Genomic DNA, 23,234 nt, shown 5'->3' with positions numbered 1-23,234 from the left:
GAAATAAACCCAACACAAGGAAAACGTATATGCTACCCTTCATTCCGTGACGTACCATTGTTTTCCTAATTATCTCTCAAATCTCAGTTTGGACGTGACTGACTTTATGAGCAAAATTATCCTACTTACACTTCGCAGTAAATTTTGACACTAGACCAAATGTTTCTGACTAATATCGATGCTACATAGGCTATTTTCTACCAGAGAAGTTGTTTATTGCCTTCAATTTCTCTTTAAGCCAGCCCAATGATCTGAAATCATCCCTTAAGCCATCTAGTTCATGGACCTTCACAAATGTGTTCATCCCCTATACATCTACATTAACCCCCTGCTACAGTTCTGCTCCTACACTGCCAATTCCAATCAGTGGTATTAGACCAGAGGTAAACATACAGAGAATGTCTATAAATGTCTGATTAGTACTACAGCCACAGTGTAAAGACAGTTTCAAACCAAAACACATTTTGATGTGTAGTTGTCCGCTGTGTGTATGCAGGGGTGTGGTCGAATGGGAGGATATGAAGTGGGAGAAACACTGCATATTGTATCACATTTCTTGAGGGATCCATAGAAAGGATGTGTTGCTATTTAATCAGAACTTTTCTGTTCCACAGCACAGCTTAGATTTAGCACAACCCATTGCGTTCACCAGATTTTTTTGCTGCATCATTTCAGCAGTTTGGAAGTGCCCCAATCATCTCTTAATACCATGGCAGCCCCTCCTCCTCCCACTACGTTAGCTAACCCTAATCCTCAACAGCACTCTCCTGCTCATGTAGAGAAGTTCACTAGCCCTTACGAATACGTCGGCCCCCAATCGCCTCCAACTAAACCACATCACAACCTCACACACTGCTAGAGGTCACTGGTCCTTACCAACATGTCCGCCTTACTACAAGCCTTCACCTGTAGCGCAGATTCCCACAGTGACTTCATTCCCTCTTAACCACCCAATTCCTGTCAAGTCAAGGCCAAGCATCTCAGAGCCATCCCCATAGTATATAATCATAGAAAAGGGCATGGCCGAGTTACAAAGTACAGAATCCATACTAGGAACGTTGTCAAGGTGAGGCGTGAAGTCTAAGGAGGAGGAATGGCAAGGTTCCTAATATGGATTCTGTACACATGGTCACTAGTCAGTATCCCAACCAACACCTTTCAACCCACCATGGAGACTTGAACAACTCACATGTGAAACGTTAACCCCAAAAGAAGAATGGGGACAACTCCATAGACTCCAACAAATAGCAGTAGATGATCTTGTTACGTCAAAGCATCACCGCTTGAGTCCAAGACTTTAAAAAAGGTGAACAGTAAAAGGACTGTGCATGTCGTCGCTGTGAGCAACACAGCCTTTTAGCGTTAACCCTCGCCTCTATTGATATCTGGGGGGAATAGAGATAACTACATTCGATGATCTCTATCACAGCCTGGGGAAATATGTCACCATACACACAGTGATGGAGAGGACAGTGTTTCCTCTTCTATTCATATTAACCCTGATAATGGGAGGAAGATCGAGGGAGAGAGAGGGAGAGAGAGGGAGAGAGAGGGAGAGATATAGAGAGAGAAAAAGAGAGAGGGAGATGACCACTGTGACTGACCCAAACTTAAGGAAAGCTTTGACTATGTACAGACTCAGTTAGCATAGCCTTGCTATTGAGAAAGACCTGGCTCTCAAGAGAAGACAGGCTATGTGCCCACAAAATGAGGTGGAAACTGAGCTGCACTTCCTAACCTCCTGCCCAATGTATGACCATATTAGACACACATATTTACCTCAGATTACACAGATTCACAAAGAATTCGAAAACAAACCCGATTTTGATAAACTCCCATATCTACTGGATGAAATACCACAGTGTCCCATCACAGCAGCAATATTTGTGAGCTGTTGCCACGAGAAAAGGTCAACCAGTGAAGAACAAACACTACTGTAAATACAACCCATATTTATGCTTATTTATTTTCCCTTTTGTACTTGAACCATTTGTACTCTGTACTTTTACCATCACTACAACACTGTATATATACATAATATGACATTTGAAATGTCTTTATTCTTTTGGAACTTCTGTGAGTGAAATGTTTACTGTTCATTTTTTATGTTTATTTCTGTCACGCCCTGACCTTAGAGAGCTTTTTATGTCTCTATTTTGGTTTGGTCAGGGTGTGATTTGGGTGGGCATTCTATGTTCATTTTTCTATGTGTTGTATTTCTTTGGTTTTGCCGGCTATGGTTCTCAATCAGGGACAGCTGTCTATCGTTGTCTCTGATTGGGAACCATACTTAGGTAGCATTTTCCCACCTGTGTTTTGTGGGTAGTTATTTTCTGTTTAGTGTTTTTCTGCACCTGACAGGACTGTTTTGGTTTCGTTTCTCACTTTGTTATTTTGTTCTAGTGTTCAGTGTAAATAAAAATCATGAACACTTACTACGCTGCGCTTTGGTCCGATCCTTCTTCATGCAACGATGACCGTTACAGAACTACCCACCACCAAAGGACCAAGCAGCGTGGTAAGAAGGAGGACTGGACATGGGAGGACATTTTAAATGGCAAGGGATCCTGGACGTGGGAGGAGATCCTGGCCGGGAAGGATCGCCTGCCCTGGGAGCAGGTAAAAGCAGAGAGGAAGGCGAAGGCAGCAGCTAAAGCGCAGCGGCAATGTTATGAGGGAACACGGCTGGCAAGGAAGGCCGAGAGGCAGCCCCCAATTTTTTTGGGGGGTGGCACATGGGGAGTGTGGCAGAGTCAGGTTGGAGACTTGAGCCAACTCCCCGTGCTTACCGTGGCGAGCATGTGACTGGTCAGGCCCCGTGCTATGCGGTGATGCGCACTGTGTCTCGGCCGAGCATTCACAGGCCGGTGTGCTCAGTGCCAGCGTCCCGCATTTGCCGGGTGGAAGTGGGCATCCAGCCAGAACAAGTGGTGCCAGCTCTGCGCTCGAGACCGCCAGTGCGCCTCCACGGCCCAGTGTATCCGGTGCCTCGGCCAAGGAAGAGGCCTCCTGTATGTCTCCCCAGCCTGGTGAGTCCTGTGCCTGCTCCTAGACCCAGGTCTCCTGTGTGTCTACCCAGCCTGGTGAGTCCTGTGCCTGTGCCCAGCCCGGAGCCTCCAGAGACGGCCTCCAGCCCGGAGCCTCCAGAGACGGCCTCCAGCCCGGCGCCTCCAGAGACGGCCTCCAGCCCGGCGCCTCCAGAGACGGCCTCCAGCCCGGCGCCTCCAGAGACGGCCTCCAGCCCGGCGCCTCCAGAGACGGCCTCCAGCCCGGCGCCTCCAGAGACGGCCTCCAGCCCGGCGCCTCCAGAGATGGCCTCCAGCCCGGGGCCTCCAGCAACGGCCTCCAGCCCGGAGCCTCCAGCGACGTCCTCCAGTCCGGAGCCTCCGACTTCCTTCGTTGGAGGCCTCATGCCATGGATCCTCACCGGAGGCTTCGTGCCATGGATCCTCACCGGAGGCTTCGTGCCATGGATCCTCACAGGAGGCTTCGTGCCATGGATCCTCACAGGAGGCTTCGTGCCATGGATCATCAATGGAGGCTTCGTGCCATGGATCATCAATGGAGGCTTCGTGCCATGGATCATCACTGGAGGCTTCGTGCCATGGATCATCACTGGAGGCTTCTTGCCATGGATCATCACTGGAGGCTTTGTGCCATGGATCATCACTGGAGGCTTCGTGCCATGGATCATCACTGGAGGCTTCGTGCCATGGATTATCACTGGAGGCTTCGTGCCATGGATTATCACTGGAGGCTTTGTGCCATGGATTATCACTGGAGGCTTCTTGCCATGGATTATCACTGGAGGCTTCTTGCCATGGATTATCACTGGATTGGAGAGACACACAGAAGGCCTGGCTCTGGTTGAAAGCACAGGACTCACCAAGCTGGGGAGACATGCAGGAGGGTTAGTGCATAGCACAGACACAGAACTCACCAGGCTGGGGAGACATGCAGGAGGCCTTGTCCTTGGCCGAGGCACCGGATGCACTGGACCGTGGAGGCGCACTGGACCGTGGAGGCGCACTGGCGGTCTCGAGCGCAGAGCTAGCACCACTCGTCCTGGCTGGATCCCCCCTGTAGCCCGGCAAGTGCGGGGAGTTGGAATAGGCCGCACTGGGATGTGCTGTCGAACTGGAGACACCGTGCGTAGGGCTGGTGCAGAATACCCCGGACCGAGGAGACGCACAGGAGACCAGATGCGCTGAGCCGGCATCATCCTTCCTGGCTCGAGGCCCACTCTAGCCCGGCCGATTCGAGGAGCTGCGATGTAACGTACCGGGCTAAGCACACGTACTGGAGACACCGTGCGCTCCACCGCATAACACGGTGCCTGACCAGTACGACGCTCGCCACGGTAAGCACGGGGAGTTGGCTCAGGTCTCCTACCTGAGTCAGCCAATCTACCCGTGTGCCCCCCCCCCCCCCCCCCCCCAAAAGATTCTGGGGCTGCCTCTCGTGCCCGTTACCTCGCGCCAATTCCTCGTAGTGGTGCCCGGCTGTGCCTAGGGTCCTTTGCCGTCCAAGATTTCCTCCCATGTCCAGAAGTCCATGTCCCTCTGCTACTGGTTACCATGCTGCTTGGTCCTTTTTTGGTGGATGGTTCTGTAACGGATCTCCTCTTCGTCTGAGGAGGAGTAGCAAGGATCGGACCAATGTGCAGCGTGGTAAGTGTCCATAATGAGATATTTAATAATAATTCAACAGAACACTGAACACAATTACAAACAAACAACCGAAACAGTCCCGTATGGTACTAACACAGGAAACAACCACCCACAAAATACAATAGAAAACAGGGTACCTAAATATGGCTCCCAATCAGAGACAACGACTGACACCGGCCTCTGATTGAGAACCATACTAGGCCAAACACATAGAAATATAACAACAGAACAAAACATAGAAAAACAACATAGATTGCCCACCCCAACTCACGCCCTGACCAACTAAAATAAAGACATAAAAAAGGTCAGAACGTGACATTTGGCTCTGTTCAGAAATGCATGACACTGATGTGTTCATTTCTACACCTCGCTCTGTGCTACTGCTTATATCAGTGCATGTCTTCAAAATTCAACTATTCTAAAAGCAATTTGTCTGCATGTGTCAAATTAGAGATGGTATCGAGTGTTCCTTTGCGCTTCATGTTTTAAGAACATGGAGATAAGAGCGATTCAGATAAGAAAAGTTCAGACAAGAATGTTAGAGAAACGAAATCATGTCAAATTCAGTTTGAAAAAAAATATATGTTTTTAAAAATAGTAATATTCATGAGTCAGAGAACTTTGAAAGTGGTGAAACAACTTCAATTCTAATACAGATATTGCAACGTTTTGTACACACAGTGCTTACTGAATCACTGAAATCATCACTGGAGAGAAACCTAACAACCCAGTCGACCCACATCCCCGCCCTTGGCATCAAACCAAGCACTGTGGCTGTGATTTGGGGCAGATTTGGTGCTGGCAGTCATTATCAGAGATCAGGGGTCATGGTTAACGGAGCAATGCATGATGCCATTAGGTTGCACTCTCTCTGTGTGTGTATTAGTGTGTGAGTATTAATGTGTGTGTATTAGTGTGTGTGTATTAGTGTGTGAGGGGCTCAGGGGGGATTACGGCTAGTCAACTTCCCCCTGGGGGGTACACACACACACACACACACACACACACACACACACACACACACACACACACACACACACACACACACACACACACACACACACACACACACACACACACACACACACACACACACACACACACACACACACACACACACACACACACAACAACTCCACCCCACCGTGGCTGTTGCATCGTGAGGTCTCCACCAGTCTGTTGTCCTGGTCGTAACACACCATGGCCTGGTAACGGTAGCCCTGGCCACACTCCTTGACGTTCCCCTGGACCTTCATGCCCAGGAGGCTCTCCACCCGGTCTCCCCCGGCCAGGATGCAGTCGGACCAGTTGCCCACGGGCTGGGCGTTGTACTTGTCACACGGGCAGTACTGGGTCTCGCTCAGAGGGTACATCTGGGTGTTCTTACACTTGTCCTTCTTCTTGCTTCTCCCTGGGGTGGAGAGAGGATAGGGGTTAGTACATTTAAGTCATTTAGCATTTAGTAGGTATGACGTTTGTGTTTGTGTGTGTCTGTCTGACTTCCTGTCTGTCATGTGCAATTTAAAAGCCGAACTCCATCCTGTCACTAGGCATTAATATGCATCATTATGTTCTCATTGAGTAACATGTAAATATTCCACATCCAGATTAATTGGACCAGACCTCGTTAAAATTCTCAGGCTGCTCCCCAGAACAAGAGACTTGATCTAATAGTTGCTAATAGCATCTATGCTGCACTCTAGCAGGCTACATGCTACTTACCCTTCTCGCAAGGTCATAGCGTAAACTGAATCACTCATGCTGCTTATAAGCTATAGAGCTTCCTTAATGGACTGCCACTGTGCAAAGGTGCGATACTGCCAAAAGTCCACACATTTTGTTACTATTCCTCACCTACAAGTAACCTCTTCCTGGTTCGGACCCCCACACAGTCAGCTGTGCAGGACGAGAACTTGGACCAGTTGGTGAGCTGGCAATCGTCCTGGCATGGGAGCTGGCACCGCTGAGTGATGGGGGGCATGGTGTTGGCAAACTTCAGACACTCTCCAATGTCTGCCTGCACTCCGTCCAGTTGGCGACAGGACACGGCTGTGGGGGGATATCAAAGGCACAGTGTCCCTTACAGGGTTGGTGGCCATTTTGTCTGGGTCACAGAGATTTAGCAGGAATGGAGACATTGATTGGTTCGGTAGGGTTGCAGAAAAGGTGTACTATATAATACAGGGTGGTTGTCAGTTGAACACAGCCTCAGGCAGACAGTTTTTTTATACTGCCAGTAACAACTCCGAAGGAAGAATTAAGGTAAAATATAAATAACAATCAATACAGGTTCAATGTTAATATGTCAAATATGTTGTGTTTTGATTAAAAGGACATTACTGGAGATATTGCAATACGTGCTTTTCGTTATGCTGTAGACACTCAAGATAATATTATTTTTCTACCCCAAAGTAACCTACAAGCAGAGTTCTGCTCAAACTCCCTTGGGCCTCTGTTGACTCTGTACGTTTGGATTGCTGTAGTCTGTTGATATGTGTGGGGTTGTTTGTGGTGGCATGTGTGTTGACAGTGAGTGTGACTGGCGGTCAGGAGTGTTCCAGGTCCCTCCAGGTACACAGCAGTGAGACGCTGTGATAAGCTGTGAGACGCCCCAGGGGTAAAGAGGCACTATGTCTCAGCATGTCTCAGAGAATGACAAACAGTGACCTGGATTCTTTAGAACCCAGGGATGTTAACGTCTACTATCACAGGCTATGAGAGTCAGCCCAACACTACAGGAGGATTGTGGATGTCAGATCGTTTCTATGAAGAAAAGGAAATTGTAATGTGTCTCTTTCCATTTATGCATATTAGCACTTAACAAGTGGCAATTTACAACATTGCCACTGACAATAGTTCTCCATTGAAGCTATACAACAATGGAATTATTGTGACCTGAAAAAACACTTTTACAATACTTTGTAGTACAGCTTCTGTTATCTACAGTAGGCGAACCGTTCCTGTACGCAAGTAAAAAGTATGCTTCAATATGCTGTCATATGGTGTTTGCTTACAATTGAAACATATTTACAGGTTGTAGTTAGCCAGAGGGGGAATGTAGCAGCTCTCCCAAATGGAGCTGTGATTAAAGCTGCATGAAAAGAGCCTAAGGTACCTGGGTACTAAGAAACACCAACTGTCTCAAGCAAGGTGGATGCCTAGTCATGAACACATTGACATCCTAAATTCACTGAGGGATGACAAATGGTGTCCTCAGTGCTGTGGGGAGTGTCAACCCCAGTTCACGTCTTCGTCTAAAGAGGGGAATTTGACAAGTGGCTTAAGAAGCACAATTTGCCTCTCCTAACCTTGCCAAATCCATCTGTTTTCTCCTGGCTGAGATTCAGAGGCCACAAAGAATGTCAATTTCATTGTGGATGTTCAAATTGGATAGAAGAGAAGGTAATAGAAGGGGATTTGTGAAGGAAAAAAGAGACGGTTAAAGGATGTCATTTCACCTCTTGTTTGAAGACCTGGTCCACATGTCTCCTGAGCCCCTGGGCTGTCCTCCCTGATGTACCATGGCACCAATTGACACCTTCTCCATTTGTGTGACTTCCACCTGCATTAGAGGAAGTATTGTGATGATGATGATTGTGATAATGATAGTGATGTTGAACGTGATTATGATCATCAAGTCAATGTCAACATAATCATTAAAATCATCATATTCAACATTAACATTATCAGCAGACAGTAGAGGTAATTAGTGTATAATACCAATACACTTTATGAGTAAGAGTTGCTAACGATAGTAGCAATAGTATCACCATTGGTGTAATCATATCCATGTACAGTGACTTCCGAAAGTATTCATACCCCTTGACTTATTCCACATATTGTTGTGTTACATCCTGAATTCAGAATAGAGTATATAAAAAAAAATCTCACACATCTGCACACAATACCCCATAATGACAAAGTGAAAACATATTTGTAGACATTTTTGTACATTTATTGAAAATTAAATGAGAGAAATATCTCATTGACATAAGTATTCACACCCCAATATATGTCAGAATCACCTTAGGAAGCGATTACAGCTGTGAGTCTTTCTGGGTAAGTCTCTAAGAGCTTTGGACACCTGGATTGTACAATATTTGCACATTATTCTTTTTTTTAAATATCCAAGCTCTGTCAAGTTGGTTGTTGATCATTGCTAGACAGCAATTTTCAAGTCTTGCCATAGATTTTCTAGCCGATTTAAGTCAAAACTGTAACTTGGCCACAAAGGAACATTCCATGTTGTCTTGGTAAGCAACTCCAGTGTATATTTGACCTTGTGTTTTAGGTTAACGTCTTCTTGCTGGGTCCATGCAACTTATTATGTGACTTGTTAAGCATGTTTTTACTCATGAACTTAGGCTTGCCATAACAAAGGGGTTGAATACTTATTGACTCAAGACATTTTAGCTTTCATTTTTTATTCATTTGTAAAATAGTCTAAAAACATAGTTCCACGTTGACATTATGGGGTATTGTGTGTAGATCAGTGACGCACAGTCTAAATGTAATAAATTTTAAAATTCAGGCTGTAAAACAACAAAATATGGGAAAAGTCAAGGGGTGTGAATACGTTCTGAAGGCACTGTAGAACTGTCAGTGTTCTTGGTACTGTGCTGTACCTGTAACCAGGGCAGACTTTAGGAGCCTCACAGTCTTTCTCCTCCTCCAGCACCTCAGGACAGTCTTGGCCCCCGTTGGCTGGCAGCTGGAGGATGACGCGATTTCTTGACTGCTTCTTCTTCTGAATGTTACCAGCTGCCAAAGCAAATGGAGCATTACTTTAATTCTATATTATAATTAGATTTTCAAACACCGGAAATGTGTCACAGTCCCTAAACCTGTCTGGCTCAGTGTTGGACTGTCTGTCACAGTGTACACCTCTCTCACTCATGGAGAGTGAAGTAGAGCTAGAGCTAGTTCACAAGGTTATGCAACTTTCCCCCTCACTACGGCGCTAGATAGAACTTTGTGGAATAACGCAGATCTATGAAAAAAATATATATGTTCTTTGACAGAGAACAAGCTTTATCGGGAAGCCCAATCGATTGTGAGATAAATTTGGGTCGTGGGATCACAATTCTTACCTTTTCTAAGATCTCTGCCAAGCAGGGAGGAAAAATCTACCCAGGACTTACTGCACATGCAACAACACATGCACGAGGGAACTCCTCATAAACACTACACTGTCACCGGCAGTTTTCCAAATACATTAGGACATCATCCTTTTACTATATTGTCAGAAGCATCATCAGACCTTGGTAGTAGCCTATTTCATATCTCTCTTTCAATGCATTTCTCTGGAAACCAAGCAGACGCTTGAGAAACATGGATAAATGTCTAATTCTGATGTGAGACTGTGAGAGCTGGTAGCTTTTATGAGCTCGAGAAATGTAGCAAACTTTCCAGCACCTTTTAGATAAGAAAATATTTGTCTACCATTCTGTCATGTCAACCATCCATCCAAATCAAATAATTCCATGTGTCCGCCTTTGTCTTTCTAAACATTCACTCACGTAGCCTATTCCATGATATGGGATAATCCAAAGAGCAACACAACAGCTGTTGATAGCCTTTGCTATATATAATCAACACACAATTTTCAAAGACTAGAGGTATTTTATGCAAACATATAAAAATACTTTTGCATTTGATTAAATCACATCACATTCTCTTGTTCGCTCAAGGAAGGCAATTTGGCCCTGGCTTGCAAATGAAATATGCAATTTCGTTGTCATTACAGCACGTTGATTATTTTTGTAGATCTGCATTATTCCACAAAGTTCTATCTAGCGCTGCAGTGAGGGGGAGGGACGCATAACCTTGTGACCTAGCTCTAGCTCTACTTCACTCTCCCTGTGTGAGAGAGGTGTACACTGTGACAGACAGTCCAACACTGAGCCAGACAGGATGAGGTACTTTGACAAATTTCAGAAATTTGCCGTTGTTCCCCTTTAAATTACTTTGAGACATTCCATGTCAAACTGACATATTCAGGGCAGAGTGGGCGAATGTTGACTGCTTTATAGTTGCAGTAAAATCAACATAGTCGTCAAGTCCAAATCTAATGATGAAGTAACATGAACAAGATGGATGCTTTCCCCACGATCAGCGGTATTCCCAATAGACACACCCGTTGAATAAACACAATTAAGAACTATAATGTTCTGCCAGAGCTCTGACTATAGAGCAGTGGTTCTCAATCCTGGTCCTGGGGACCCAAAGGGGTGTACATTTTTTTTATTTTTTTTGCCCTAGCAACTACACACCTGATTAAAATAATCTACTCATAATCAGACTTGGATGAATTAAATCCGGTGTGTATTGCTAGGGCAAAAACAAAAATGTGCACCCCTTTGGGTCCCCAGGACCAGGATTTGAGAACCACTGATCTAGACTGATTAAGATGTAGTTTTATGGTCCAGGACTGGCGAATCATATTATATGAGTGCATTACAGGACTCTGTATATCCCTGACCTTTAGTTTCAACCAGTGTGGGTAGGAGGCGGGTCATCCTATACAGCAGGAGAACATCAGCACTGCTATCAAAATATACGACTGCGACTGTGTGTGGCGAGGGCCAAAGATTTATGCTCTCATGCCAAATAAAGAGGTAATCAAAATCTGAACGATGATGATTTCATCCCATAAATCAATGTAATGCATTCAACAATGTCCTCCAGCTGTGGCCATGGCTGTCTGACAAAGGTGACCTGGTCTGAAGGCGTTTTTATTACAGCATGAAAACAACAATAACAACAACAACATGACACCCTGTCACTTGTAGCCACAGGCTAGTACGTTTTCTGGGTTGCACTAAATTAGGTCATCTTAAGGTCATCCTACATGTCAATGTGTCAAATGAAATATCCGTAATGAAACGAGAGTAATACAATTTAAGGAAACTGTAATGAGTCGTTTACATTGCATGCATCACCCAATTGGTGCCAGTTTCCTTACTCGTCCCAGTTTTACATTGGTTTATAATATAAATGACCTCCAAATGATGCTTCATGATAACAGCTGACATGCATAATATTCATCCAACTAGTTGGATAAGCAAGACATTCCTTTTAGGAGAGCATTTTTGGTCCATAGTTCTTAGTTCCCAAGAGACTTACAATGAACAGGTACAGATGTATGATATTAATTTGAGCCAGTTTGCTACAGCAGGAAAACAATCCTGCAGCAACAGAAAATGTGAATTATTATTATGTGAATTATAATTAATAGACATTTTTTGTAGGGGTTGATATGTTTTTCGTAATGGAAAATGAAGTCTGAAATTTCAGTGGAAATGATAAACTTTCGAAGCCTTTTAAGCCTCAAATACACTTCGCATTTCGCTCCGCAGGTAGTATTACATTTCAATACAGTACAACGGTACAACGGTTTGACTTGTCTGATCTTAGCTAGCTACATAGCCGTCTTTGTATCAAAGATAATTGTGTAGTTTAGAGTAATTATCGTAATTACCGAGGTTAGCTAGTCAGCTATTTTCGTCCTAGTCAACACTGCTAGCTAGCCAGCAGCTAGCCAACGTCTACCGTCTACCGAATAGCAGCACTGTTGGAGCGAGTGGTCGCATTTCGCTCCGCAGGTAGTATTACATTTCATTACAGTACAACGGTTTGACTTGTCTGATCTTAGCTAGCTACATAGCCGTCTTTGTATCAAAGATAATTGTGTAGTTTAGAGTAATTATCGTAATTACCGAGGTTAGCTAGTCAGCTATTTTCGTCCTAGTCAACACTGCTAGCTAGCCAGCAGCTAGCAGCTAGCCAACGTCTACCGTCTACCGAATAGCAGCACTGTAGAAACTATTACATTAGTTTCTACATTACAACGGAACGACTTGATTAGTGTAGTGTTAGCTAGCTACATAGTTGTCGTTGCTGTCTTAGTATCCAAGGTAATTGTGTAGTTTAGAGTAATTATCGTAATTACCGAGGTTAGCTAGCCAGCTATTTTCGTCCTAACGTAGGCAACACTGCTAGCAAGCCAGCAGCTAGCCAACGTCTACCGTCTACCGAATTGCAGCACTGTAGAAACTATTACATTACAACGGAACGACTTGATTAGTGTAGTGTTAGCTAGCTACATAGTTGTCTTTGCTGTCTTTGTATCCAAGATAATTGTGTAGTTTAGAGTAATTGTCAAGGTTACCTAGCCAGTTATCGAGGCTACCTAGCCAGCTACACTTTCAAACTAAGTCAACAACGCAGCCACTGCTAGCTAGCCTACTTCACCAGTCAGCAGTACTGTATCATTTTAGTCAATAAGATTTTTTGCAACGTAAGCTTAACTTTCTGAACATTCGAGACGTGTAGTCCACTTGTCATTCCAATCTCCTTTGCATTAGCGTAGCCTCTTCTGTAGCCTGTCAACTATGTGTCTGTCTATCCCTCTTCTCTCCTCTCTGCACAGACCATACAAACGCTTCACACCGCGTGGCCGCCGCCACTCTAACCTGGTGGTCCCAGCGCGCACGACCCACGTGGAGTTCCAGGTCTCCGGCAGCCTCTGGAACTGCCGATCTGCGGCCAACAAGGCAGAGTTCATCTCAGCCTATGCTTCCCTCCAGTCCCTCGACTTCTTGGCACTGACGGAAACATGGATTACCACAGATAACACTGCTACTCCTACTGCTCTCTCCTCGTCTGCCCACGTGTTCTCGCACACCCCGAGAGCTTCTGGTCAGCGGGGTGGTGGCACTGGGATCCTCATCTCTCCCAAGTGGACATTCTCTCTTTCTCCCCTGACCCATCTGTCTATCGCCTCCTTTGAATTCCATGCTGTCACAGTTACCAGCCCTTTCAAGCTTAACATCCTTATCATTTATCGCCCCCCAGGTTCCCTTGGAGAGTTCATCAATGAGCTTGACGCCTTGATAAGTTCCTTTCCTGAGGATGGCTCACCTCTCACAGTTCTGGGTGACTTTAACCTCCCCACGTCTACCTTTGACTCATTCCTCTCTGCCTCCTTCTTTCCACTCCTCTCCTCTTTTGACCTCACCCTCTCACCTTCCCCCCCTACTCACAAGGCAGGCAATACGCTTGACCTCATCTTTACTAGATGCTGTTCTTCCACTAATCTCATTGCAACTCCCCTCCAAGTCTCCGACCACTACCTTGTATCCTTTTCCCTCTCGCTCTCATCCAACACTTCCCACACTGCCCCTACTCGGATGGTATCGCGCCGTCCCAACCTTCGCTCTCTCTCCCCCGCTACTCTCTCCTCTTCCATCCTATCATCTCTTCCCTCTGCTCAAACCTTCTCCAACCTATCTCCTGATTCTGCCTCCTCAACCCTCCTCTCCTCCCTTTCTGCATCCTTTAACTCTCTATGTCCCCTATCCTCCAGGCCGGCTCGGTCCTCCCCTCCTGCTCCGTGGCTCGACGACTCATTGCGAGCTCACAGAACAGGGCTCCGGGCAGCCGAGCGGAAATGGAGGAAAACTCGCCTCCCTGCGGACCTGGCATCCTTTCACTCCCTCCTCTCTACATTCTCCTCTTCTGTCTCTGCTGCTAAAGCCACTTTCTACCACTCTAAATTCCAAGCATCTGCCTCTAACCCTAGGAAGCTCTTTGCCACCTTCTCCTCCCTCCTGAATCCTCCTCCCCCTCCCCTCTCCTCCTCCCTCTCTGCGGATGACTTCGTCAACCATTTTGAAAAGAAGGTCGACGACATCCGATCCTCGTTTGCTAAGTCAAACGACACCGCTGGTTCTGCTCACACTGCCCTACCCTGTGCTTTGACCTCTTTCTCCCCTCTCTCTCCAGATGAAATCTCGCGTCTTGTGACGGCCGGCCGCCCAACAACCTGCCCGCTTGACCTTATCCCCTCCTCTCTTCTCCAGGCCATTTCCGGAGACCTTCTCCCTTACCTCACCTCGCTCATCAACTCATCCTTGACCGCTGGCTACGTCCCTTCCGCCTTCAAGAGAGCGAGAGTTGCACCCCTGCTGAAAAAACCTACACTCGATCCCTCCGATGTCAACAACTACAGACCAGTATCCCTTCTTTCTTTTCTCTCCAAAACTCTTGAACGTGCCGTCCTTGGCCAGCTCTCCTGCTATCTCTCTCAGAATGACCTTCTTGATCCAAATCAGTCAGGTTTCAAGACTAGTCATTCAACTGAGACTGCTCTTCTCTGTGTCACGGAGGCGCTCCGCACTGCTAAAGCTAACTCTCTCTCCTCTGCTCTCATCCTTCTAGACCTATCGGCTGCCTTTGATACAGTGAACCATCAGATCCTCCTCTCCACCCTCTCCGAGTTGGGCATCTCCGGCGCGGCCCACGCTTGGATTGCGTCCTACCTGACAGGTCGCTCCTACCAGGTGGCGTGGCGAGAATCTGTCTCCGCACCACGTGCTCTCACCACTGGTGTCCCCCAGGGCTCTGTTCTAGGCCCTCTCCTATTCTCGCTATACACCAAGTCACTTGGCTCTGTCATATCCTCACATGGTCTCTCCTATCATTGCTATGCAGACGACACACAATTAATCTTCTCCTTTCCCCCTTCTGATAACCAGGTGGCGAATCGCATCTCTGCATGTCTGGCAGACATATCAGTGTGGATAACGGATCACCACCTCAAGCTGAACCTCGGCAAGACGGAGCTGCTCTTCCTCCCGGGGAAGGACTGCCCGTTCCATGATCTCGCCATCACGGTTGACAACTCCATTGTGTCCTCCTCCCAGAGTGCTAAGAACCTTGGCGTGATCCTGGACAACACGCTGTCGTTCTCAACTAACATCAAGGCGGTGACCCGTTCCTGTAGGTTCATGCTCTACAACATTCGCAGAGTACGACCCTGCCTCACACAGGAAGCGGCGCAGGTCCTAATCCAGGCACTTGTCATCTCCCGTCTGGACTACTGCAACTCGCTGTTGGCTGGGCTCCCTGCCTGTGCCATTAAACCCCTACAACTCATCCAGAACGCCGCAGCCCGTCTGGTGTTCAACCTTCCCAAGTTCTCTCACGTCACCCCGCTCCTCCGCTCTCTCCACTGGCTTCCAGTTGAAGCTCGCATCCGCTACAAGACCATGGTGCTTGCCTACGGAGCTGTGAGGGGAACGGCACCTCCGTACCTTCAGGCTCTGATCAGGCCCTACACCCAAACAAGGGCACTGCGTTCATCCACCTCTGGCCTGCTCGCCTCCCTACCTCTGAGGAAGTACAGCTCCCGCTCAGCCCAGTCAAAACTGTTCGCTGCTCTGGCACCCCAATGGTGGAACAAACTCCCCCACGACGCCAGGTCAGCGGAGTCAATCACCACCTTCCGGAAACACCTGAAACACCACCTCTTTAAGGAATACCTAGGATAGGATAAAGTAATCCTTCTAACCCCCCCCCCCTTAAAAGAGTTAGATGCACTATTGTAAAGTGGTTGTTCCACTGGATATCATAAGGTGAATGCACCAACTTGTAAGTCGCTCTGGATAAGAGCGTCTGCTAAATGACTTAAATGTAATGTAAATGCATAGCAGGTAAGTTCTCCTGCAACAGGGCGATCAAATTAAGATCTTACATCTGTAGGGTTGTTATTTGTGTGGATGTCTTTGCACAGTAGCTTGAATTCTTCTTTCATACCTGCATCACAGCTGGGAGAGCACTGGGACCAGTCGCTGAAGGGGGTGACGATGCAGTCCTTCTTACAGGGCATTCGACAGGGTCGCACTGTGCCTGGACGAGGACTCTCAGGACACCTACATGGTAAACATACACACACTACTGGTAACACATGCAAACATATAGCTGGTAACACACAGACGCAGGCTTCTCACTTTGGCTGCAGGAATTCAAATGACTAATCCGATTAGCCAAGAGCCATGGAGCTATCGAGGGACAGTGGTAGATTCTTGGCTTGGAAGATAGTCCTCTCAGAAAGTACGTTAACCTGCTTGGTTTCCTACTATGCCGGGTTATTTTTGTAAAACCACTTGGCTTTTACAGAGAGAAATCCAGTGTTTCTGAAGCACAAACTAGGACAACAGGAAGCAACTGTCTGTTAAGAAGTCCTATGTCTAATGTCCATGTCAATCTATGGTACCACTGACAGATAAGGAAAGAGAAGATCATGTTATGTCTTATGTAGGGCAATGTAAACATTACCTACAGTATACGGCTTTGGCAGCCTTTGTTAATATTCATTCCTCTTAAATGGAGAATCTGCATATAATTCCTCCAGGCTAGATTCAGTTCACTATAGATAAGACCCTCCATGGGATCCCTTCCCGTTTTAAATTGATTCTATTACTGGACGATAATCCGTTAGATCGCTGGGATTGTGGTTGGAGCTGGTCTTCATATTTAACGGACAAAGGGTTATATGTAATCTTCAGCCTATAGTTATAAGTACCTCTGATCCCCAGTGAATGGCCACTGGATGAAGATAAACGGGGGAAAATTGTCCGTCTACATCAAGTAATCGGATTTTTCGGAACATGGGCTCTCCTGGGGCTTTTTAAGTGATGTTCCGGCTCTATTTCCTCATCCTATTGCTGAGATAACATAGATAGCCGAGCTAGCGCTGATCATCTGGCTCAGGTTTACACACTGGGAGTAGGAGCACTGTCTTCTTCTGGGGTTGCTCCACTCGTTAGCACCGTGTCGTCAGGGAGAAATAGGGTGCCTCACACGCACAATGTAATAGTGCAGCAGGCAGCCATGCGAAGAGAGGAGAGATTTATGTTTAATACCAATAGAGAGAGAGCTAAATCCCTCTTTAGTGAGACAAATCCTCTGGCACGTTCGTACACTGTTTCTACACTCCAAAGCAGTGCTCAGGGATGGAGAATAGAGAGCTGCTGATGATGATAAATATGGGTCAGGCTTGGATCAAATCAGTTTCTTATTTCCTCTTCAGGTTTAAAGAGTTTACACAGATTAACTGCATTAGCAACAGGTGCAAAGGTCATGGGAACCTGTTTAAGGACAAGCTACTTCAAAGACTTCAAAAGAGAAGCCCACAGGTAGCAATCATGTAGGCAAAACAATAGAAGATGAGACACAACAAGATGACCCAGATTGAGCTTTTGAGCTGAGCAATATGCACCTCACTACACCTCACAGAACGAATTCTGAACTAATGCTCGAGCAGACAGAAACATCCCTACTGTTCCCTTTCAGTTTTAACGACGTTCCAGACGAAACACGGTCAAATACGAGACACAGCAACATGACCCCAGATTGAGTGGTTGACCCGAGCACTTAACTACCTCACGTAACTAATGCTTAACTAATGCTGAACTAATGCTCCAGCAGACAGAAACATTCCTACTGTTCCCTGTTACTTTAATTGTATTTTAGGCCAGGTGTAATGGTAGGTATTATGCGAATTTGGATGCTAAAAATGTAATTACATTCTCATAAAAAAAACAGGCCATGTTCATTGCCAGAACACGACACCGACGCCACAGAAAACTCCGTCTTCACTGCTATTGAAGTATGCAGACTTTTCGACTAGTCATTAGATTATCCAATTAAAGCATCCTCTGGTTTAAGCCGACTTGTTTTCCCTGCTAGTGTTAATGATCTTTAAATGTAATGATTTGTAGTGAGGCAAGAAACACAACATTTACTCTGAGTCTGTCCCACAGCACATCATTAAGAAGAGTCTGCCAGGGTAATGTTTTTGTTCTGCTATTTTCCATTATCGCTTCAATAATCTGTTCGGCGAGAGGTTCTTCAAAATGAGCATGCTGTATGGTTGAACAGAGAGTGAAGAAACATTGCAACCCACAACATTTTAAGAGACTGCAAAAGCACACAAAGCCTGGCACAAAATGGTAAGCACTAATTAAATTCATTATTAAAAAGTACAACAGCAAATAAAACATGATTTGTTTAATATTCGGGGAGAAAACGGCTCCGGCTTTGCGCACGTTTCTTTGGCCTCTGTCTCGACAGCTTTCAACCATCTGTCACTGTCATCCACAGTGACTTAACACAGTTGTCGTTAGGACACATCCACGTAATTGACTATGACTGTCAAACACTATCACAATTATTCATCCCAACTCCTTTTCCGACAGTCCAAGTAAGCATCGGTGCGATCACACAAAAGCATCGGACGTCAATCCCCATGCAAATTGTCACAATCAATAAACCAAGATGTTTTAGTTCCAAATCCCCCTGCAGTACTCTGTATATAGACTGATAGAAGCGTATGCCTGAGGGAGTGACATATTTGTCTCTGAGAGACTCTCTTCTCTATTGGGCTTTGACAGTGTGTGTGTGGTGACACTGTGTGAGGTTCACTGCCTCGGGGTGTGTGAAGACAGCGCTGAGCCCTCTGTGAGTGAACTGGAGCACATCTGCATACACACCAGCGAGGCAGACGTGTGTTCGTTTGCTCTGCCAGGTTCCTGGGGGAGCGCTAATCAAACCTACCTGCCAAGTATGATGGTGGGAAGAGAAGACACAGGTGGAAAAATAACAACTAGAGACCATGTCAAGTTACAATGCAGCGCACTGAGTGCAGGCAGGGTGAAACCACCTCTACACTTAAGCTAGATAGCTGGTGGGCTTAGTGGTTCAGTTTCGAGATGATTCCACACCATCTCTCCTAAGCAAATGGAAAAGATTGGCACCAATTGGACATGGACGCACCCTGACATAAGACCACTTTTGAAGTCTTCCAATGACTGACAAATATTGATTTTAGAATGAACTATCCCTTCACAACAAAGGACTTAAAGACAAAGCACTGAGAGAAGGCACTTTTGGAGCTTTGCCAGCTTTAGCGGTCTTAACCTAATCCACCATGACAGGGGAAAGCCTCTTTAAGAGCAATAGTGGCTTGAAAGAATGCAAAACATGCAGGAAAGTTATTTCATAACAAAGGCAAAATACAATGGCCTTAAAATGATATGTACTCCATAGTAAAGCCTAAAATGGCTCAGCACCTTGGACTGGGAGGTTTTATCCTGCCAGGTGGAAATTACTTCAGGACCTTGGATAGCAGATCTGTAAACTGTAGACTTACAGTTAAGATTTCTGGATCTTAAATACAGCAGGTTAATTAGTTAAATAATCATAACATCCCACATAGATAAGCCTAGCAAAGAAAATCAGCACCCCGTGCAAGAGCACAACTTTAAGCTAACTGTAAACTAAACTTATTGATGCATTTTGAGGTTGCGGTGTATGTTCTGCATTGCAAACCATAGACATCCTGCATCTCTCATCTTGTGGTGATTTAATTGCCTTAAAGAATCAAAGCCACGTAATTACTGTCATTATCATCAGTGGGAAATTACACAGGCCTAAATGAACAGGGCTAATTAGCCTGTTTGGGACGGCATATATTTATTTATCTGGGTTTGCCTGTGGAGTAGAGACAGGGCTTGAGAGCTGCTCTTCATACTGTATGACTTCTTGTCTCACTCACTCACTCACTCACTCACTCACTCACTCACTCACTCACTCACTCACTCACTCACTCACTCACACACAGACACACACACTCGTACACACCTAGGGCCTAAATGTTCTTACTTCTTGGGCGGCACCTGTCCCACGTTGACCCGTACACAGATGACCTTGCGTGTCTGCATGCCCTGGGAACAAGGGCCCTGCCCACTGGTGTTGGGGCCGGCAGCAGACCTGGGGCCAGTGGTGGTGTTGAGGGCTGAGGCTGAGGGGTCTTCAGTACAGGGGCCCCAGGGGCCAGTCTGCCAGTGGTACACCGTACATGCATGCTCATTGCAGTTACGCACCTCCTGCAGGGAACTGCTGTTGGGGCACATGCCACCACCTAGGAACATGCACGCACACACGCACACACAAACGCACAAACAAACGCACACAGATAGAAAGGGCGAGTTGAAAAGTTACTTTATAGAGGTTCGGCATTGTGCACAATGACAGTGCAGCATATAAAAAGCAATAAGTTCAAATTCTCTACCACACCACACACATATACAGGTTAGTCTCAATGTCATCAGTCAAGGAGGCTCTGGCTTATACATGAAGCCCTTAAATAATGACAGATTCTGCCATGACAAAGTCTGAAAGATTCAGCCAGTTATTGATAGTGACAGTCCATGATGGTGTTGAAAGGCTTGACCTCCCCCGGTGATTGACAATGCATTTTAATCCTCCAGCCCACTTTGAGGCTCAGACGATTCATCTCCTCCTACTGCTAGTTGCAAGTCTGATTACCAACCCACTTCTCCACCTCTGTTGGATTTACAACATCCAACACATCCAACATCACTCTGTCCCTTCCTCACCTCTCTCTCATGCGCTCTCTCTCTCTCCTGTCTGTCAGTCACTATCTCTCTGTCTCTCTCATCTCTGCTCAGTGGAGGCAGGTGGGGCGATTCGGAGCCCTTAGTGCTTCGGAGTAATTGCAGACACTTACAGGTTTGGGCAGTGATGAAGGGGGCATTGTGGGACTGTAAGTCCTCCACACCTGCAACATCCTGAGATGAAAGCCAACCTGTTCCATAATGAGCAGCAGTGGTGTTGTTCACAGGCCAGTCAATGTGGAATGCCAACTCAGACTAATCTAAACCTGATGGCAAATGAACAGACCTCTTCCTCCTTCCTTTCTGCTGACTGCTACCTGCTTACATCGCTGACTAACCATGTCGGTTTGCTGGATCTGCCAATAGTGTAAACTAACCGGACAAGTAAGCCACAGATGGTGCCCAGACTGACCTAGAAAAGTGGTTTGGTTGGGCAGAGGTAAAGTCTATGTCGATTCTACAGGGAGTTGTAGTGGATGATTTATGAATGGTGAAGCAACTTCAGTCCAGTCTTAATGTGACAAGTGGGTTTAATGCTTTAATGCTACTCAAAGGATGCCGCTCATTGAATATGGGTTCATTCATGTTTGCGGTATGAATTTCATCACTTTTCTGACTTATTCATAAAATGTACTCGGAAAGACATCCATAATGTATTGGGTGTCTGAGCTAGCGCGGTTACATTTAGTATGCGGCTTATGACACACTGGAGCTTGGGATCACCTAACAGACGGCACACTTGACTGCTAAAATATCTATCTTTTGGGAGATATTCTTCGACAGTAAAAGGCAAAAAAAATATTGAAGTAGCATACATAATGATGTGAAGACTTTCCACATTGGTGGGGAAGAACTCCAATCAGAAAAACTTTAAAGGGCCAATATGCAGTGTCTGTATACATTTTTGGACTTATAAATGAATGATATGTACCTACTAGAAGAATATAACTTAAAACATGCCTAATAAACTTATTTTAACTGTCGTACCCCATCAGAACCTAAATTATAACCTTGTTTTACTCCAATGTTTCTAAACAAAGTAAATGTAAACAAACACTGTACAGCCTCAAAACAGGTTTTAAACCATAATTTTGATATAATGGATAATTAATCCTTGCATCCATAGCTCTGTCTATACATTTTAGAGTGGTTACATTTCTCCAGCCTCATCCTGCAGCGTTTTACTGAAACAGTGACGGGTAGTACACTTTTTTATTGTTTCAACAATGATTTGCCCCTTTAAATCATCTACCCAACTCTCTACGCTAACAATATCTACTACTCATCACCTGCTACTACTACTACTACTGTTACTACTACTACTACTACTACTACTGCTACTACTACTACCACTACTAGTACTATTACTAATTTTAAAGATAAAAATAGAATGTACCAAAAAGCTTTGGAAACTTTGGCACCCTTGAAAGACCTTTGGAAAACATTGATATAGAATGTTAAAATTCTCCCATCAAGATATGAGAATGTGTAAATACATTTGAAGAATGAGTTATACTTACTTACTGTACAACAACAACAAAACCAAAAGCAACTACTTATTTCACTACATCTAGTGCTACGAGGATTTTAAATCAAACCCATGGTGCCCAAAGGCTGTTGAGGTATACAGTTGAAATACACCTTAGCCAAACATATTTAAACTCAGTTTTTCACAATTCCTGACATTTAATCAGAGTACCAATTCCCTGTCTTAGGTCAGTTAGGATCACCACTTGATTTTAATCATGTGAAATGTCAGAATAATAGTAGAGAGAATGATTTATTTCAGCTTTAATTTCTTTCATCACATTCCCAGTGGGCCAGAAGTTTACATACACTCAATTAGTATTTGGTAGCATTGTCTTTAAATTGTTTAACTTGGGTCAAACGTTTTGGGTAGCCTTCCACAAGCTTCCCACAATAAGTTGGGTGAATTTTGGCCCATTCCTCCTGACAGAGCTGGTGTAAATGAGTCAGGTTTGTAGGCCTCCTTGCTCGCACACGCTTTTTAAGTTCTGCCCACAAATTTTCTATAGGATTGAGGTCAGGGCTTTGTATTGGCCACTCCAATACCTTGACTTTGTTGTCCTTAAGCCATTTTGCCACAACATTGGAAGTATGCTTGGGGTCATTGTCCATTTGGAAGACCCATTTGCGACCAAGCTTTAACTTCCTGACTGATGTCTTGAGATGTTGCTTCAATATATCCACATCATTTTTCTGCCTCATGATGCCATCTATTTTGTGAAGTGCACCAGTCCCTCCTGCAGCAAAGCACCCCCACAACATGATGTTGCCACCC

General features: G+C 45.5%; 1 protein-coding gene across 1 annotated transcript in view; it reads right to left on the bottom strand.

Annotated features, from left to right (window-relative positions):
- The window catches only part of LOC120047149 (thrombospondin type-1 domain-containing protein 7A-like), a 69,053-nt gene that overhangs the window by 19,760 nt on the left and 26,059 nt on the right, over positions 1-23,234 (bottom strand). Inside the window, exons 8-13 of the mRNA XM_038992683.1 lie at positions 20,178-20,436; positions 16,269-16,384; positions 9,296-9,431; positions 8,129-8,232; positions 6,525-6,719; positions 5,815-6,081 (exon numbers count right to left, since the gene is read on the bottom strand). Of these exons, the coding sequence (XP_038848611.1) occupies positions 5,815-6,081; positions 6,525-6,719; positions 8,129-8,232; positions 9,296-9,431; positions 16,269-16,384; positions 20,178-20,436 (1,077 nt within the window). The remainder of the gene's footprint in view (positions 1-5,814; positions 6,082-6,524; positions 6,720-8,128; positions 8,233-9,295; positions 9,432-16,268; positions 16,385-20,177; positions 20,437-23,234) is intronic.

The sequence above is a fragment of the Salvelinus namaycush genome, chromosome 5 (assembly GCF_016432855.1).
Source record: "Salvelinus namaycush isolate Seneca chromosome 5, SaNama_1.0, whole genome shotgun sequence".
Taxonomy (NCBI): domain Eukaryota; kingdom Metazoa; phylum Chordata; class Actinopteri; order Salmoniformes; family Salmonidae; genus Salvelinus; species Salvelinus namaycush.
The sequence above is the reverse complement of the archived record's forward strand: the minus strand, read 5'-3'. Positions and strand labels throughout refer to the sequence as shown.